Source organism: Myxine glutinosa, chromosome 10 (assembly GCF_964187855.1).
Source record: "Myxine glutinosa chromosome 10, kmMyxGlut1.1, whole genome shotgun sequence".
Classification (NCBI taxonomy): Eukaryota; Metazoa; Chordata; class Myxini; order Myxiniformes; family Myxinidae; genus Myxine; species Myxine glutinosa.
This window is the reverse complement of record NC_136270.1, coordinates 7,277,748-7,297,725: the sequence shown is the minus strand read 5'-3', so window position 1 is coordinate 7,297,725 and position 19,978 is coordinate 7,277,748. Positions and strand designations below refer to the sequence as shown.

Below are 19,978 nucleotides of genomic sequence, written 5' to 3'. Positions count from 1 at the left end.
GGGAGAGACAGAGGGGTGGGGGAGAGACAGAGGGGTGGGGGAGAGACAGAGGGGTGGGGGAGAGACAGAGGGGTGGGGGAGAGACAGAGGGGTGGGGGAGAGACAGAGGGGTGGGGGAGAGACAGAGGGGTGGGGGAGAGACAGAGGGGTGGGGGAGAGACAGAGGGGTGGGGGAGAGACAGAGGGGTGGGGGAGAGACAGAGGGGTGGGGGAGAGACAGAGGGGTGGGGGAGAGACAGAGGGGTGGGGGAGAGACAGAGCGGTGGGGGAGAGACAGAGGGGTGGGGGAGAGACAGAGGGGTGGGGGAGAGACAGAGGGGTGGGGGAGAGACAGAGGGGTGGGGGAGAGACAGAGGGGTGGGGGAGAGACAGAGGGGTGGGGGAGAGACAGAGGGGTGGGGGAGAGACAGAGGGGTGGGGGAGAGACAGAGGGGTGGGGGAGAGACAGAGGGGTGGGGGAGAGACAGAGGGGTGGGGGAGAGACAGAGGGGTGGGGGAGAGACAGAGGGGTGGCTGAGAGACAGAGGGGTGGCTGAGAGACAGAGGGGTGGCTGAGAGACAGAGGGGTGGGGGAGAGACAGAGGGGTGGGGGAGAGACAGAGGGGTGGGGGAGAGACAGAGGGGTGGGGGAGAGACAGAGGGGTGGGGGAGAGACAGAGGGGTGGGGGAGAGACAGAGGGGTGGGGGAGAGACAGAGGGGTGGGGGAGAGAGACAGAGGGGTGGGGGAGAGACAGAGGGGTGGGGGAGAGACAGAGGGGTGGGGGAGAGACAGAGGGGTGGGGGAGAGACAGAGGGGTGGGGGAGAGACAGAGGGGTGGGGGGAGAGACAGAGGGGTGGGGGAGAGACAGAGGGGTGGGGGAGAGACAGAGGGGTGGGGGAGAGACAGAGGGGTGGGGGAGAGACAGAGGGGTGGGGGAGAGACAGAGGGGTGGGGGAGAGACAGAGGGGTGGGGGAGAGACAGAGGGGTGGGGGAGAGACAGAGGGGTGGGGGAGAGACAGAGGGGTGGGGGAGAGACAGAGGGGTGGGGGAGAGACAGAGGGGTGGGTGAGAGACAGAGGGGTGGGGGAGAGACAGGGGGGGTGGGGAGAGACAGAGGGGTGGGGGAGAGACAGAGGGGTGGGGGAGAGACAGAGGGGTGGGGGAGAGACAGGGGGTGGGGGAGAGACAGGGGGGTGGAGGAGAGACAGAGGAGTGGGGGAGAGACAGAGGGGTGGGGGAAAGACAGAGGGGTGGGGGAGAGACAGAGGGGTGGGGGAGAGACAGAGGGGTGGGGGAGAGACAGAGGGGTGGGGGAGAGACAGAGGGGTGGGGGAGAGACAGAGGGGTGGGGGAGAGACAGAGGGGTGGGGGAGAGACAGAGGGGTGGGGGAGAGACAGAGGGGTGGGGGAGAGACAGAGGGGTGGGGGAGAGACAGAGGGGTGGGGGAGAGACAGAGGGGTGGGGGAGAGACAGAGGGGTGAGACAGAGGGGTGGGGGAGAGACAGAGGGGTGGGGGAGAGAGACAGAGGGGTGGGGGAGAGACAGAGGGGTGGGGGAGAGACAGAGGGGTGGGGGAGAGACAGAGGGGTGGGGGAGAGACAGAGGGGTGGGGGAGAGACAGAGGGGTGGGGGAGAGACAGAGGGGTGGGGGAGAGACAGAGGGGTGGGGGAGAGACAGAGGGGTGGGGGAGAGACAGAGGGGTGGGGAAGAGACAGAGGGGTGGGGGAGAGACAGAGGAGTGGGGGGGGGGGGGAGAGAGAGAGAGGGATTGAGGGATAGGGGAGAGAAAGAGGGGTGGAAGAGAGAGGGGTGGGGGAGAAACCGAGAGGAGTGGGGCAAAGAGAGGGGGGAGAAAAAAAAAGAGAGAAAGGTGAAGGGAGGAGTTATCAAAAAGAGTGGCATGTTACACTTAATGATCACATACACAAAACAAAGTAGCGGCGGCGCTACTGCAGAAGGCGCTATTGCGGAAGCCTCATTGTCGATCCTGCTGGTTAATTATTTTCATTGCACTCAATTACCACTGAATAATTATTTTCATTGCACTCAATTATCACTGATCATTTTCATTGGACTCAATAAATTACACTTTTGGGCACATTCCTTCATCTTTTCTTCACTCGATATAATTGATTGTTGGAACAGCAGAATGCTTTGGACTTTACCGACTTTAATGCTTTGGCAATATGGAGGAGGAAGGACAGCCTTGCTGAAAGCTTAGTAAAAGATATACACTTAATTAAAAGAATTGCTAATGTCTTAAATTTTTTTTTTGAGATTTCACTCTACATTTTGATACTTATTTGATGTATGGGATCAGATCTTCTGTTACGGATTCGTCACTTCCGTTGTTGTGGTTTTCATCCACTGTAAACATTTTTGATTCCATGTACTATTATTGTTGTATCCCGGTGTGTACCCCGGTTTAGAATAGGTACACCGTATCCCTGCGCATCGTAAGAGGCAATTCAGGGTTGGCGTCAGGAAGGGCATCCGGCCATAAAAACATTGCCTCAAACAGGGAACCATGATTGTCATGGGGCCCGCAAGGTTAACCCCTGCTCTAGCGGGGAAAATGGCCTTAAAACGATCATTCATATTCATTTTGTACTATTATTGTTGTCGTTTAAGGGAAATAGAGATTACTATTTTCAAAAGGTAAAAAAGTTAATGTTTTAAATGAAACCAGAACCGGACGACGACGACGAAGAGGAAGAGGAGGAAGAGAAGGCGGAGCGAGGGAGTTCGACAAGAAAGCCAAGCTGCTTTGAGGTCTGGAGCAAACGTTGACGAACGAGGGTCAGGAGTGAACTTTGGGTTTCCTGGGAAAGGGATTCCTGCGACAGAGTTGTTATCGCTTTGACAGATAAACCTGCGTGACAGGTTTTGCAGTTGATTCCGAAGAGAATCATCGGTGTGCCGTTACGCCTCGAGAACGGGCCGTCGGCCATTTTTACCTCGCGCAGGATTTGCGCTTCGCTCAAGGTTTTTCACTTCGCTTCAACCATTTTCACCGCATTCAGACGTTAATCTGGTGTGTGTGTGTGTGTAACGTGGCTTTTGAGTGGGAAATCTGCGGTTCGCCGATTGGGAGCCGTGGAACATCCATACCCAAGGGTGTGATTTCCCGGTCGCCTTGAGGGCTTAGGGTGACATAGTCACAATTTCGGTCTTCGAGGCCGGCCGATAGGCACAGTGTGACCGGAAGGGACGAGGTTCTCCTGACCACGTGGCCCTTGACTTGGTTTGTCCGCACAATGTGGGGGGTTGACTCAGCCTGTCATCCTTCCGAAGTCGGCAAATTGAGTACCAGCTTGCTGGGATGAATGATCACGGTGTGTACCCCGACCTAGAATAGGTACACCGTATCCCTGCGCATCGTAAGAGGCGACCAAGGGTTGGCGTCAGGAAGGGCATCCGGCCATAAAAACATTGCCTCAAACAGGGAACCATGATTGTCATGGGGCCCGCAAGGCTAACCCCCGCTCTAGTGGGGAAAATGGCCTTAAAAAACGATCATTCATTCATTCATATTCTTGAGGGCGCCTTTGCGTAGCTTTGGCAGCGTGACTGACTGTCATCCGAACGGGATTCTGGTCTCGATTGAACATCGTTCTGACGATCACTGGAGCGGATCGACTTTGGCTTGATGCCGGAATAGAGACATTGGGGAATGTTCTTCTTTTCACTCACTTGGAGCACAGTGAGCTATATTGTACGAACCTGATGGTACCATCATAGGAAATATATATTGGTTGTACAATTGATTACTATTGTTGATGTACTGTTATTCTTGTGTGAACTTAATACAATACTTGTTTGTTGGTAACAATTGGTGTGGTTTCACCATTGATCTTTGACATACAGAATAACATCTTTCTGCCGTGACACCTCTCGGGGCTCGGAGGTACACCGTGACCGGGGTTTGGGGAGGAGCACGTAACACTTCACATCTCAATCCAGATTTCAATTATATAGTTTAATTAGTCCATGAGAGAAGATCGTGTTTGCAAGTCAAGGCACGTTTGACTAGGCTGAAACAAAAGGCAGCTTGAGAACCCAGCGATGTGACAGAGGGCTACCCAAAATGGTGCACCGCCATTTTAGTAAGGCTTTTTTTTTTTTTTTTTAAGTGATGAGCATCCACTAAATCATCTTCAAAATGGTGTTTAAACACACCCAAACACCCAGTTTCCTGCACTCCTTAGGAGTTCGATAAGCATGCATGCAAAGTTTTGGCCCGCTAGGTTTCATAGTTTTGGAGTTATGGCACACAAATACATTCTCTTTTATTAATATAGATTTTTAGACAGACCTGCACAAATGAGTTGGCATTCATTTTATTTTGTTGATTTTTACTTATCAAAAAGCAAGAAATTTGGAAATTATCCAAGGATTTCATTCCAAAAACCTACCTCTGAAAACCACTTTGAAAAAAGACTGTGACTGTTTATCTCAATGAGTTGGCCAAACTTGTATCTAGGGGTGTTGGAAGTGAGGGAGAAAAACAACAAACATCATTAGCATCCTGTTAAATTTTGTGATTTCATTAGATTTGAGAAACATAAAACCCTAATAAGTACAGACACATTCAAAGTACACCGCCCCCATGCCAAATAAATTAAGAACATCCTCTAGCACTTATAGACTGTATTGGGAGGGAGGGGTGTACAAGAATTGATTGATTAATTATTTGCATTATTAAAATCAATAAAAAATAATCAAAAAACATTTCCTTAATGAATTGGCTCATAGCATACCTAAACCACTAGTGCTTCATCCGAAGCTGTAACTTTTTGAAAAAATAAATAACTCATTAATCGGGGAAAAAAAAGTAATTGATTAATCAACTAATAACATTAATCGATTAATTGATTAAGAAATAAATTAAAAATATCCTTTATAGCCGCATCACTTGGTCACTGTCGTGTCCAAATATCAGCTTCCTAGCTCAAAAGATGCCTGAGATATTGCCCAGATACAACAACAACAACATGCATTTTAAGGCCATTTTCCCTGCTAGAGCGGGGGTTAGCCTTGCGGTCCCCATGACAATCTTCTCCATTTTGCCCTATTTTCTGCATCTCTCCTTGTTAACCCCCTTGCCCGCATTTCTTCTTCCACCATCTTTAGCCAAGTCTTTCTCGGTCTTCCCCGTCCTCTACTTCCTTCTACATTAATTTCCATCACTCTTCCTAACCAGTCACTTTCATCCTTCCTCAACATATGACCAAACCATCTCAACCTGTTCCTCTTCACAGCATCAATCACAGGCAATATTCCCATCATCTTTCGCAATTCATCATTTGTCTTCCTCTCTCTCAACGATACTCCGCACATCGATCGAACCATTCGCATTTCCACCCTTTCCAGCCTTCGTTGCTGCTCTACGTTCATTACCCATGTCTCGCTCCCATAAATCATAACACTTCTCACACATGCAGCATACACCTTTCCCTTCAGCTTCAGCGACACTCTCCTCCTCATCAGCACGCCACTCAGTTCCCGAAACTTCTTCCATGCACATCTCACTCGATCAACCGTTGCCGAGTCTGATCCACCTTCTCCATTCTGCGTGTCTCCGAGGTAGCAAAATGTTTTCACACCTTCCAGCTTCACGCCGTCTCCAAGATCCAACTCAACATTTCCTCCATCTGCAGCTCCCTCTGTGCACACCTTACATTTGAATGTAGCTGCCACACTGGTAAATGACCCTCTCAGACCACTACATTTTTGATGAACCCACTCAACGCACATTGTACATTGAATGGAGTTCACTCCGACACCGTTCCTGCACACAGCACACGGCCACTTCCCAGTTCTTTCCACCTCACCACATGCTTTACCACTTGCCATCACCTTTGTCTTTCCGATATTCACCTTCAGACCTTTTGTCTCCATACATTCCTTCCACTTGTTCATCTTTTCCTTCAGTCCATCCATACTTTCCGCAATAAACACCAGATCATCTGCATACAACAACTCCCATGGTAAACCCTCCTTTACGTTCTGAGCCAGCACCTCCATCACAGCTACAAATAGTAGTGGACTTAGTACCGACCCCTGATGCACTCCCACCTTCACCTCAAACTCACCATTGTTCCCGTCCTTCGTCCTTACAGCTGTGCGCGCTCTTTTGTACATTGCCATCACTACTCTGATCAACCATTCCTCCACGCCTAACTTCCTCAATGCCCATGTCAATACTTTGCGTGGAACTCTATCGAATGCTTTCTCCAGATCAACAAACCCAAAAAACAACTTCTTCCTCTTCTCCATGTACTTCTCCTGCAACTGCCTCACAATGTAAAGCGCGTCTGTCATTCCTCTTCCTGGCATAAATCCAAACTGCATTTCGTCGATCTTCACTTTCTTCCTTGTCCTACTCTCCAACACCCTTTCCTTTTCCATGCTCCAATAACTTTATCGCTCGGTATGAGCCACACTCCAGAGGGTCACCTTTCCCCTTGTATAGAGGGACGAGGGTACTCAGTTCCCAACCACTGGAATGCGGCCTTCTTTCACCACCAGATTACAGATCTCTGTCATTCTCTTCACACCCCAACTTCCTGCTGCCTTCAACATATCTCCCACAACTCCCGTCGGCCCTCCCGCTTTTCCACTGTTCATTGCTTTTATCGCTTCCTCAACTTCCTTCTCAGTTATCTTCTCTGCCGGTCCTAAAACTGGGTTACTCTCTATGTTGCCATCCCATTCATTCTCTGTATTCAACAGCATTTCCATATATCTTTTCCATCTTCCTTTAATTCCATCTGGGTCGACAACGATTTGTCCCACTTCATCCTTCAAGCAACTCACCCCCATCACATCACACCTCTCTTTCGCTATGTGCTTTGCAATCCTGAATACTGCTTTCTGACCCTCTTCTGAATCCAAGTGTTCTCCGAACATTTTCCTACATGCCTCCTGCGCCTTTGCTACCTCTTTCTTTACAGCCTTCCTGGCTGCTGCCTTATAACTTTCATGCTCTGCCGTTTCTGATCCCGTACCCTTGGCCTTCTGCCACTCCTTGAACTTCTTCCTCTTCTCGTCAATCCTCTTTCCAACTTCATCATCCCACCACCATGTTTCCGAGTGCCTCGGTGGTCCTTTTGTCCATCCACATACATCACCAACGGCTCCCAACAGACTAGCTTTCATTGACATCCAACCACTTTCAAGCTCAACCACATCATCCTCTACCCTACTCAGCCTCTCTTTTAATGCCTCCCTTACTGTCACTTCTTTCACCCTCCACACCTTCATTCTCGGTTGGTACTTCACCCGCCGAGCTCTCCTCGCACCTTTCACCCTTATGTCGTAGACAACCAAGTGGTGCTGTGAAACAGCCTCCTCCACCGGGATCACCTTTGTGTCCCGGAGGTGCCCCCTATCTCGCCGATGCACCATCAGGTAGTCATCGGTTGTCGTCGACCCACCTGACATGTATGTAACAAGCTTATTATCCTCTTTCTGGAACTGAGTATTACAAATCAACAAATCAGCTCCATCAGCAAACTCCAAAATCCTTTCACCTTCTCCATTTCTCACACCATATCCGTAACCCCCATGAAGTCCCTCAAAACCATCCATACTCCTTCCCACATGTCCATTCAGGTCTCCTCCCACCACAATAACTTCCTCATCTTTCACGTTTTCCATCAGCTTCTCTATCGCACACCAGAACTTGTCCTTCTCTTCATCGCTTCGACCAACCTGCGGAGCATATCCTGAGATGACGTTCACCAAGAGCTTTCCAATCATCATTTTCACCATCATCAACCTATCACTCACTCTAGTCACACTCACCACACTGTCTACAAACTCCTCAGAAAACAGGACACCAACACCATTCACGCCCTCCGGGCACCCTTGCCACACAAACTTGTATTTCTGTCCCTGCCGACCCTTCACCATTCTCACACCACTTCCCTTCAATCTCGTCTCTTGCACACAACATATCTCCACTCTTCTTCTGACCAATACTTCCACCACTTCTCCTGATCTCCCTGTCATTGTCCCTACATTCCATGTCCCAAACCTCAGAAACCGATCTCCACTTCGGGCTGCACCCTGCCCATATGTAGTTGTAATTGTCATGGTTCTCTTTTTGAGGCAATGTTTTTATGGCCGGATGCCCTTCCTGATGCCAACCCTCTTAGTCGTCTCTTACGACACGCAGGGATACGGTGTACCTATTCTGACCAGGGTACACACTGGGAAACGTTTAAAACATGGAAATTCTGGGGCGGCGTCAGCATCACGGCTGCGGATTAAACATATTCCAACAATATCCAAACAGAACCATGCAAACCATGAAAAACAATCTGGGAAAAGTCTCCAAGCAAGAACGTGGATTTGAGAAAGAAGAAGCAGAGGCGGAAGAAAAACGAGATACAGGGGGCGGGGCACAAGTCGAGACGAGGAGGAGAGCGAACAAGCACGTGTCCGGGAGGAGAGAAAGAATCAATATAGAATTCTTTGTCTATCCGTTTGTCCTGTTTTTACAAACGCCGGACAAAGGGTAAGATGCCTGCGAGAGGCAGGGGGAGAAACGAAAATCAAAGAAACAAGCAAATACTATGAAGGAAAGAACTTACACTCACAAAACACTGACGGGGGGAAGGGAGCCCGGAAAGACTCGGCCGCGCACGACGCGCGAATAAGAAACGACCAATCACACACAAATCTGCAACAACCACAAAACCAAAACTAAACAGAAACACAACACACACACAACAAAACAACCAGCGGAAACCCGACAAAGACACGAATGGGAAAACATTCAAACTTCGATGCCGTGGAGAGCTCGAAGCAAGCCTCGTCGCCCGAGGGACCGGAAGTCTTTTCCCAGATAACAAAGAAAATAAATAAATTATTAATAATGAAAATAAACAAATAATAGTGAAAACATAATTAAATAATTGATCACTTGGCTAATAGAATACCTAAACCACCACCGTTTCATCCGAATCTGTAGCTTTAAAAAAATTAAGTCATTAATCGAATAATTTAATAGTTATCGATTCATTGATTAATCAATAAATCAAAAATATCCTTTATAGCCGCATCACTTGGTCACTGTCGTGTCCAAATATCAGCTTCCTAGCTCAAAAGGTGCCCGAGATATTACCCAGACGAGAAAGAAAATATTAAATGATAATGAAAATAAATAAAACTCAAATAAATCAATACAGAGAATAAATGGGATGGCAACATAGAGAGTAACCCAGTTTTAGGACCGGCAGAGAAGATAACTGAGAAGGAAGTTGAGGAAGCGATAAAAGCAATGAAGAGTAGAAAAGCGGGAGGGCCGACGGGAGTTGTGGGAGATATGTTGAAGGCAGCAGGAAGTTGGGGTGTGAAGAGAATGACAGAGATCTGTAATCTGGTGGTGAAAGAAGGCCGCATTCCAGTGGCTTGGGAACTGAGTACCCTCGTCCCTCTATACAAGGGGAAAGGTGACCCTCTGGAGTGTGGCTCGTACCGAGCGATAAAGTTATTGGAACATGGAATGAAGGTATTGGAAAGGGTGTTGGAGAGGAGGATAAGGATGAAAGTGAAGATCGACGAAATGCAGTTTGGATTTATGCCAGGAAGAGGAACGACAGACGCGCTCTTTATTGTGAGGCAGTTGCAGGAGAAGTACATGGAGAAGAGGAAGAAGTTGTTTCTTGGGTTTGTTGATCTGGAGAAAGCATTCAATAGGGTTCCACGCAAAGTATTGACATGGGCATTGAGGAAGTTAGGAGTGGAGGAATGGTTTATCAGAGTAGTGATGGCAATGTACAAAAGAGCGCGCACAGCTGTAAGGATGAAGGACGGGAACAGTGGTGAGTTTGAGATGAAGGTGGGAGTGCATCAGGGGTCGGTACTAAGTCCACTACTATTTGTAGCTGTGATGGAGGTGCTGGCTCAGAACGTAAAGGAGGGTTTACCGTGGGGGTTGTCGTTTGCAGATGATCTGGTGTTGATTGCGGAAAGTATGGATGGACTGAAGGAAAAGATGAACAAGTGGAAGGAATGTATGGAGACAAAAGGTCTGAAGGTGAATATCGGAAAGACGAAGGTGATGGCAAGTGGTAAAGCATGTGGTGAGGTGGAAAGAACTGGAAAGTGGCCCTGTGCTGTGTGAAGGAAGGGTGTCGGAGTGAACTCCATTCAATGTACAATGTGCGCCGAGTGGGTTCATCAAAAATGTAGTGGTCTGAGAGGGTCATTAACCAGTGTGGCAGCTACATTCAAATGTAAGGTGTGCACAGAGAGAGCTGCAGATGGAGGAAATGTTGGGTTGGATCTTGGAGACGGCGTGAAGCTGGAAGGTGTGAAAACATTTTGCTACCTCGGAGACATGCTGAATGGAGAAGGTGGATCAGAATCGGCAACGGTTGCTAGAGTGAGATGTGCATGGAAGAAGTTTCGGGAACTGAGTGGCATGCTGATGAGGAGGGGAATGTCGTTGAAGCTGAAGGGAAAGGTGTATGCTGCATGTGAGAAGTGTTATGATTTATGGGAGCGAGACATGGGTAATGAACGTAGAGCAGCAACAAAGGTTGGAAAGGGTGGAAATGCGAATGGTTCGATGGATGTGAGGCATATCGTTGAGAGAGAGGAAGACAAATGATGAATTGCGAAAGGTGATGGGAATAGAGCCTGTGATTGATGCTGTGAAGAGGAACAGGTTGAGATGGTTTTGTCATGTGTTGAGGGAGGATGAAAGTGACTGGTTGAGAAGAGTGATGGAAATGAATGTAGAAGGAAGTAGAGGACGGGGAAGACCGAGAAAGACTTGGCTAAAGATGGTGGAAGAAGAAATGCGGGCAAGGTGTTAACAAGGAGATGCAGAAAATAGGGCAAGATGGAGAAGATCGTCATGGGGACCGCAAGGCTAACCCCTGCTCTAGCAGGGAAAATGGCCTTAAAATGCATGTTGTGTTGTTGTAATGAAAATAAATAAATAATAACCATAAAATAATTAAATAATTAATCAATTGGCTAACAGAATACCTGAACAACCACTGTTTCATCTGAATCTGTAACTTGAAAAAAAAAAAATCAACTAAGTCATCAATGTAATGATTAAATAATTAATTGATTAATCAAAAATAGCCTTTACAGCCAAATTGCTTGGTCATTGTATCCAAACATAAGCTTCCTTGCTCAAAAGGTGCCTCAGATATTGCCCAGAAGATAAAGGAAAAAAAATAAGCACTTAATTAATCGATAATAATTAAGTAAATAATCAATTAATTGACTAATCAAAGAACAAAAAATACCGTTTTGCCAAAGCACTGACTCACTATTGTGCCTAAATTTCAGCTTCCTAGCTCAAAGAATGGCTGAGATCACCTGGACAAACAAACAAACAAATAAGAAAACAAGAAAACAAACAAGTGCACATACATTCAAAGTACACCGCCCCCATGCCAAATAATTAAATATCCTACAGCGCGGCATTGTCGGTGCGCCTCCGGCGCCCGGCAATACCGCAGTGCAGCTCATAGAGGCTGCATTGGGAGGGAGAGGTGTACGCTAATTGATTGATTAATTGTATGATTAAAATCAATAAAAGATTATCAGAAAATATTTTCTTAATCAATTGGCTAATAGCATAACTAAACGACAAGTGCTTCATCGAAAGATGTATCTTTTAGAAATTTAATTAAATAAGTCATCAATTAAAAATTAAATAATTACTTGATTAATCAATAAATAATTAATCAATCAATCAATCAATAATTAATCGATTAAATGATTAATCAATAAATCAAAAATATCCTTGATAGCCACATCACTTGGTCACTGTCATGTCCAAATATTAGCTTCCCAGCTCAAAAGGTGCCTGAGATATTGGCCAAATGAGAAAGAAAATAAATAAATGATTAATAATGAAAATAAATAAATAATAATCATAAAAAATTAAATTATTAATCAATTCGGTCAGAGAACACATAAACCACCACCATTTCATCAGAATCTGTAACTTAAAAAAAAAAAATTTTTAGTCATTAATCGAATAATTAAATAATTAATCCATTAATTGATTAATTAATAAATCAAAAATAGCCTTTGCAGCCAAATAACCTGGTCATTGACATGTCCAAATATCAGCTTCCGAACTCAAAAGGTGCCCGAGAATGGTCAGAAGAGAAATGAAATTTAATTAATTAAATAAGTACTTAATTAATCGCTAATAATTAAATAACTCCTTAATTAAATGATTATTCAAAAAACAAAAAATACCGTTTTTGACAAAGGACTTGCTCACTACTGTGCCGAAATTTCAGCTTCCTAGCTCAAAGGATGGCTGAGATATCGCCCGGACAAACAAACAAACAAACAAACAAAGAGTGAAAACTGAGTACTCCCTTTCAGCGTGCGTCATTGCCGAGCCCTCTTCGGTGCCCAGCAATGACGATTTGCAATACCTGGAGATGGCATAGGAAAGGTGCGGTGTACAACAAGAAAACAAGAAAGAAAAAAAACTGAGTGAAAAACGAGTACTCCCTTTCAGTGCGCGTCATTGCCGGGCCCCCTTCGGTGCCCGGCATTGACGTCATGCAGCGCCTGGAGATGGCATAGGAAAGGAGTGGTGTACAATACAAAATTCTAGATAAGAGCAACATTAAATGCCAGAAAAATAAAAATAACACTTCTATGTAAATATATTTTATTGGCAGATATATTAACTGCAAACACGTTCATAAAACATTTTTTTGCTAATAAAATGTCACCGCATGAAGAATTTTTTTTGAAAACAAAGTCAAGGCCCAAGGAAGAAGTGAGGAGACAGACGGTAAAATGGCAATAAACTGATGGGGGAGGAGGCACACAACAGGATGAAGAATAAGAATAAGAGGTGGACAAGAGAGAGTGAGAGTGAGGTGAGAGTGAGTGAGAGTGAGAGTGAGAGTGAGAGAGAGTGTGAGAGAGTGTGAGAGTGAGAGAGAGAGAGAGAGAAAGAAGAGGAGAGGAAACAGAAATTTGCAAGAAGAAGTTGGGTTAGGTAGTAGGGTTAGGTTCGGGGGTAGATAAGATAAGGTTGGATTGGGTGGGATTAAGGGGATACTATTACAGATACGAACAAGATTACAGATACGAATGGGGGATGACATGGGGTGGTGGTGCACCGCTTGCTTGAATTCCTGGAGGGAAGAGTGCAAATGAACCGCCTTTGTAAGGCAGTTCAACAAATGGGGGAAAAGAGGAACAAAAGAGTGGAGACGAGCAGTATGACTGGATTTGAGGAGTATAACCAGCAGGAGGTTACTGGAAGAACGCTGCATACCTGGTGTATTGGTGGGGGTAGGTTTAGAGGGCTGAAACGGCAAAGGGAGTGAGACCGGGGAAGAGGTGTTTAAAACAACAACAACAACAACAAAAACAGAGAGGACATTGACTTGTCTGCAATGTGAGAGGAACATGCTTTGTGCTTTGGTCTCATTGTGAGAGATGCCAATAATGTTGACACCTTTAGATTTGACATAATGCAGGAGAGAGAGAGAGAGAGAGAGAGAGAGAGAGAGAGAGAGAGAGAGAGAGAGAGAGAGAGAGAAAGAGACAGAGACAGAGAGAAATACAGAGATGTGAGGCTGGAGCTCTCACTCATACGACAGAACAGTATCCAATTAAGCTACAGAAAAGGCCATGTATGCTGGCCACCAGGTTTTAGAGGGGGGACACAAATTGGAAAGTTCAATCTTGAGGTTGAACAGATGTTGTTTTCTCGCTCTCTCCTTGGAGTGGACACACACTTGTTGAGGGCTTTGTGGAATGATCTGAGATTGCTTTCAGTCAGGTTTTTTTCCAGGAAGAGAATGCAAGTTCTTTCAGAGCAACTGCCTCACCACAAGATTCAATGTGCCATGGGTGGGTAGAAGAGCAGGATAACTGAAGACAAGATGGGATGGATCTGTGCATAGAGAGAAGGTTTCCGTGGAATAATTACCGGGTTGAGTTAATATCAAGGGCAGTAAATATAGGAGACCAGTCCTGAAGTGAGATTGCAGCTTGCAGTTTCTGCTAATCTTATTGAGTGAGCTGCCAAATGTGCCGGCACTAAGGTGCCTCGCTGAGAATAGCCAGAGAGATGTTGACCATCACAAGCTTATGATCAGATGAACCAATTGTAGCAGAGGGATAGCAGGAGACATTTGCAGGGATGTTTGTAAACACAAAGTCCAGAAAGGAGGATTTGCCTTTGGGAGAAATCCAGGTCAGAAGATTCACAAATTGAGTCAGTCCCAACACTGTTTGAGGTGGGGTCCTTTGCTGAAGTGCCATTGCTGGTGAGAGGGCCATGAGACCACCATGGACCAACACCCAGCCAATTTCCATGGTGGGAATTGAAACCACCACATATGAGAAAGAGAGTTGGGATGAGTGGTTAAAAGTTGGTCCATGTTGTCTGAGAGATGTAGATCGAGTTGTTATTGTTTGGAGGATGGTACAAGGCACAGACAAACAAGAAGTGGAAGCGGAGAGGAAGTCACATCAAAGGTACTCCTGGGGTTTGGAGGTGTAAGATTAGTACACAGACTATGATAAATTGAGTGATTAATGGAAAGTGCAACTCTGCCACCAGAACGGAGTTCAGGCCTATCAAATTTGAGGAGATAATCGCCAGGGAGACTCACGTAGTCAGAGAGAGGAGGAAGGTTTGAGGAAGCAGGATGAGGGGAAGCTTTGAGGAGGTGGGATGAGGTGGAAGTTTTGAGGAGGCAGGACAAGGGGGGAGCATGATGAGGGAAAGTTTTGATGGGGATAGGGTGAGAGGAACCTTTGTGAGGCAGCGTCAGGGAGAAGCCTTGAGGAGCAGGGTGAGGGGCAGAGTGAGGACAGGGTGAGGGGCAGAGTGAGGGCAGGGTGAAGGGTAGCTTTGAGAGAAAGCTTTGAAGGGAAGGGTGTGGAGGAAGCTTTGTGAGGCAGGGTGAGGAGGAAGCTTTGATGTGATGGAGTAGGGGGAAGCTTTGATGGGCTGGGTTGAGGAGGAAGTTTTGAGGTGGTGCGGTGTGAGGGAAGCTTTGAGGAGGTGGGATGTGGGGGGAAGCGTTGAGGTTGGTGGAGTGCATGGGAAGTTTTAAGGGTTGGAGTGAGGGGGAAATACAGAAAGATGAGCCATGAAACTTTGAGGGGTGGGGTAACGGAGGATGCAGAAAGAAGGGAAATTAAGTGGAGGGATGCTGAAGTGCGGAACACATAGAACGGGTGTAATTGGAAGGACGGGGGCTTGTAGATGTGGGGGAGGGTACTGACAAGGAGGAGTTTTCCACCGTAAAATTCCGTAAAAGGGTTCGACACCATAACGTCTGCAAACTGGACTTCTCAAGATTCCCAAATTGGACATATGGAGACAAAGATAATTGGGTGGGTGAAAGGAATTTTGTTGAAGCAACGGATAAATGTGGTGCTGTAGGTACGGAAGGAAGGTTGATGGACCAAGCGCTTTGGTGAGAGGCAGGTTTTGAAAATATTCCTCGTGAAGATGTCCTCGGGGAATGAGACAGCTTCACCCTCTCTAACCATTAAATTTAAACAGCACTGTCCCCCAGTGGTAGTACGATAAACAACAACACTCCAAACATTAATAGAGTGCATGCAGAAAATGATCCTTAATCCTAACCATAAATGGAACACTACTAAAACCTTAACTATATCTCTGACTCACCCACCCTCTTAAAGAGCAAAAGGCCATTTTGCAAACATTACATGGTCCCTCACCTTCCCGATAGACGGATGCTGAGTTTCTGTGCCAGTGCTTTGCATAAGGATGTCTTTCCAGTGCCAGGTGGACCTAAAACCCCCCCAATTCCCCCAAAAAAACAAGACCACAACAGAAAATGAATGTTTTATTTATTATCAGATATCAAAGTACGGTATCTATATTATAAAAGAAGCTGTGTCTGTATTTTTTTTTGTCGTGCTATAACGTGAGAACAGCAACACATTTCAATGACACCAACGACAGTAGATTCAGGAACTCCCAGGAAAGTTTGTGATGCAAAAAAATATAACAAATAAGGTTTGTGTATAGACACATGTGGCAAAACTGCAAAACGCCAACTTACAACCCCCTTCTCTTTCTCTTTTCTCTCCCCCCCCCCCCCCCCCCCCCCCCCACTCCCCACTTCCTCCATCTCTCTCTCCAACCCCTCTTTCTCCCCCAATCTCCCTGTCCCTCCCCCTCCTTCTCTGTACCACCCCCCTCCCCCTTTTAATACCACCGTCAATGTAGCCACAGGTGGTATTTGCTAGTATTACTAAAAAGAGAAGCGTCTCAGTGTGGGTGTGTTGTTGGTTGATATCTGCATATGCGGGTTTCAGAAGTTGAAATGGTGCCTTTTCAGGTCTCAAAGTATTAGTATTAGTATTAGTGTCTGTCTGTTTGTCCGTCCGTCCGTCGTCGTCGTCTGCCGCCACCCATCATCATCTGCACATGCGGGTCCCAAGACTGTATGGAGCCTTCCCTGGTCTTGAAGTACTCATCCTCACCCCAGCAAGGAAACACGACACATGGACCAAGCCTTATCCTCGTTTGTGCTCCGTTTCCCCTCCGTGTCCGGAGGTTCAGTCGTGTGTATGTTCATGTGTGTGTCCATCATGCTTTATTCTGAAGGGTTCCTGCTGTCGTAGAATAATAAAAATTGTACTGTTGGAAAGCTAATAATCCATTTACTAGGTTGGAAAGCTAATAATAGTTTTACTTGAAACAAACATTCATGCCCATTTAATCATAAAAATGCCTGTTTTAACAAGGTGTTTCCATGCCAATTCCCAATGACCGCAGCTTTACTCGTGCCACAGTTCACCGTTCCAATTCCATAACCGCGCACTAAACCACGCTTCAATAGTGAAAAATAGTGTTTATTAAAGAAGAGGGTCAGAAGGACAAATAAGCAATGTTACAATGAGGGAGACTTCCTTTCCAAACTATAACCCTGATGCCCATGAATAATCCCATCAGCTGACGCGATACCTTTAAGGCCCACACACTCACAAATGGGAGACAGATAGAGGAAGACAAGACTGAAAGAACGTTTATTATGTTATCTTACATTTATTAATGTACGTTTCGTTTATTAATGAAATATCTATCCTTTCTTACTCTTGTTAGATCATATGACTGTCCTTGCAACTATATGGACATGCATATAGCGGAACAGACCAGATTTTATACTTACCATGAAGCAGCACGACTCTGTTCCATGAAATGACATTTGAATCCACATTCATATCCGAGAAGAGGATTGTTGTGGTTATGTACTGCAGAAGCTTTCATGCATATGAGAGCGAGGGAAACAAATAATGGAGAGCGAGTGAAGGGGGAGAGGGAGAGGGAGAGGGAGAACATCATTATTCTCACTTTTCTCAAAGAAGAGAGGGATAGGCAAACTCATGAAAACAGTCAGCAAATGAATTGTATTCATGCTGGCTATACAAACATTGGGGTCCAATCTGCCAAAACCAAACTCACATTAGATTTGATTTCATTATCATACACCAAGTTTTCCCACAGGCCCTGGAATTCAGCTGAAACAGAAAACAATTGTCAGGAAGCAAAGGAGACCGTTTTGAACTACTGTATTGTAATTGTATTTCAGCAATGTGCATTTTTTAAAACCACTTCGATTATTTTCTGCAAAATATGATGTGTATAAGCCAGTGGTGTGTTAAAATCCTGTTGAACAAAATCTAGATACAATTGTTTGATGCAATTCAAATAACATGATCAGAAAAACTTATCTCTTTCAACAAAAAAACAAGAATGGCACTCGGTAGAGAGCATACCTTGGCCAGGCGGAACAGTTTACGTTTTGTATCCCACTGATGGGCCCGATCTGAATTCGGACCTGAATCCAAATGTAATCGGCTTAATCTTGTCATATATCCAACATATCCAGCAAATTTTGTCACAATCTGTCCATACATTTTTGAAATATCATGCTATATATCGTTTTGGCCTCATATATCAATTCAATGGTAAGGCATCAATTTTGAATGAATTTTTTTTTTTCGTATCCACATCCCGATCTTCATGAAAATCGAATCAATTGGTCCCTGTCACACACCCAACCTGTTCACTAAATTGGGTCCAATCCATTCATAACTTTTTGAGATATCCTGTTCACAAATAGACAGACATCTTCGGTGGCGGAGGTAACAAGTTGCATTTTAACAAATTCAATTTTGTTGAAAAAAAATTTAATCAGGAGTTTCAAAAATGCTCTGGAATTGTCAAAATAGTTGGAACCGTTGAATGTCTAAACAACAATACTCGTTACCAACACCTGCGCATGAGCTACCTAATGCAATTAGCAAGCTAAATAAATGCATCGGAGACCTGCAGGAAGTAGCCAATGTGATGCTGCGGAAAGAGCTTCGTTGTCCTGTTCAAGCTCCTCTGTGGCAGGTCCATCCTCCCAAAGCTGGAAAACGTGCAGCTGAAGCTGTGAATTCAACAAGTCCACTGCCTGCATGCAAACACATAGCAAGGCCAGCAAATTCACCTTTTCATAAAGGTTCATGGAATGGCTAGATTATCCGATGGACCACAAGGACACGGTACAAAGAGCAACCCTTTTGAAAAAAAATAAACTATCAATGACACAAATCAAAGCATTGGGAAACAGCGTGGTTAAGTGAAGCATACTGAGCATGGGGAAGGGAAGTGGGGTGCAGTCTGTTGACAGGCATTGGGAGTGTGTCAGGGTCAAAATGGGGTGGGGGTGAGTGTTGTAGGGGGAGGAATGGGTGTCGGGTTCTGAGGGAGGCGTGTGTGTCAGGGTTTGAGGATGGGGTAGGGTCGTAGCAGAGCAAGGTGGGGTGGGTGTCATGGTCAGGCTCAGAGTGGGGAGGGGGGTGGGGCGAGAGGGGTGATATTGTCAGGGTTACCCGAGTCAGAGATGGGTGGGTTTTGGGGTCAGGATCTGATAAAGAAGGCAGAGATAAGGTGAAAAAATTGAGGATGGCCAAGGAGGGCAGAGATACGAGGATAAAAAACAATTATTTCTCTCCAACCCCCTCTCTCAGACTAAGAAAACTCCATGTCCCCCCACCCACTCCCTGAACCACTAACCAACATCCCCACCTTTCGACCACACCACCTACCACGGACCCACCCCGCCGCAGCTCCAAATCCAGTGATCACGACCACACCCCCACCACCCCTCAACCACAACCCACCCCTCTGACTACAGCAACCAAACGCCACCCTAACCCCTTCTGATCACACCGCTGCCACACTCCCCCACCCCTGCCCATGACCAAGCCACCCCGTCTCCAGCAACACCCTTCCCACCACTCTCCTCTTTTCCTGCAAACCGACCCCCTCCAACGACAGTGACCCAGTCCCACCTCAGGGCTCCAACTCCAGACGCCGACAGACCACCCATACCCTCTGAATCTGGGGTCTCCAAAACCCCACGGCCCTTTCAGGCAACTCCAACAACTCCAAAACCTCACCCAACCCCCCCCCCCCCTCCCCTCATCCTCAGATGACTTCCAACACCCACCATCCCATCCACTCACCGATTCAGGTGACCCCAAAACATACCCCCCATTTCTGACTCAGGTGACCCTGACACATATCACACCCACCCCCCTCCCGCCCTCACCTACTCAGAGGCCAACCATGACACCCACCCCACCTTGCTCTGCTACCACCCCACCCCTTCCTCAAACCCCAACACCCATTCCTCCCCCCCCCCCCTTGTCCTACAGCCTCCAACCTCAACTGCAATCCAACCCCACTCTGACGACGACATCCACCCCTCATATCCCGATACACCCACCTCAGACTCCAACACCAGCTGGATCTTACCCCCTCTGGCCCCAGGCCCTTCCGACCTCACACCACCACCCTCCTATTCGATACCGACCCAACCCCCCCCCCCCCCCCCCCGACCCAGTCGCCCACCTGATCTAGGCATCGACCCCCTTCCAACTGTCACTCACACCAATCCCAAGTAAAACCCATCCACCACCTTCGACCCTG

At 46.6% G+C, this 19,978-nt stretch overlaps 1 protein-coding gene across 4 annotated transcripts in view; it reads right to left on the bottom strand.

Annotated features, from left to right (window-relative positions):
• LOC137434264 (pachytene checkpoint protein 2 homolog) overlaps nt 1-19,978 on the bottom strand; it is a 99,409-nt gene that overhangs the window by 63,223 nt on the left and 16,208 nt on the right. For all 4 annotated transcript variants that reach the window (XM_078785318.1, XM_068127103.2, XM_068127102.2 and 1 more), the window contains exons 4-8: nt 18,326-18,455; nt 17,459-17,514; nt 17,166-17,256; nt 15,706-15,778; nt 4,401-4,464 (exon numbers count right to left, since the gene is read on the bottom strand). In XM_078785318.1, coding sequence (XP_078641444.1) covers nt 4,401-4,464; nt 15,706-15,778; nt 17,166-17,256; nt 17,459-17,514; nt 18,326-18,455 — 414 coding nt within the window. The remainder of the gene's footprint in view (nt 1-4,400; nt 4,465-15,705; nt 15,779-17,165; nt 17,257-17,458; nt 17,515-18,325; nt 18,456-19,978) is intronic.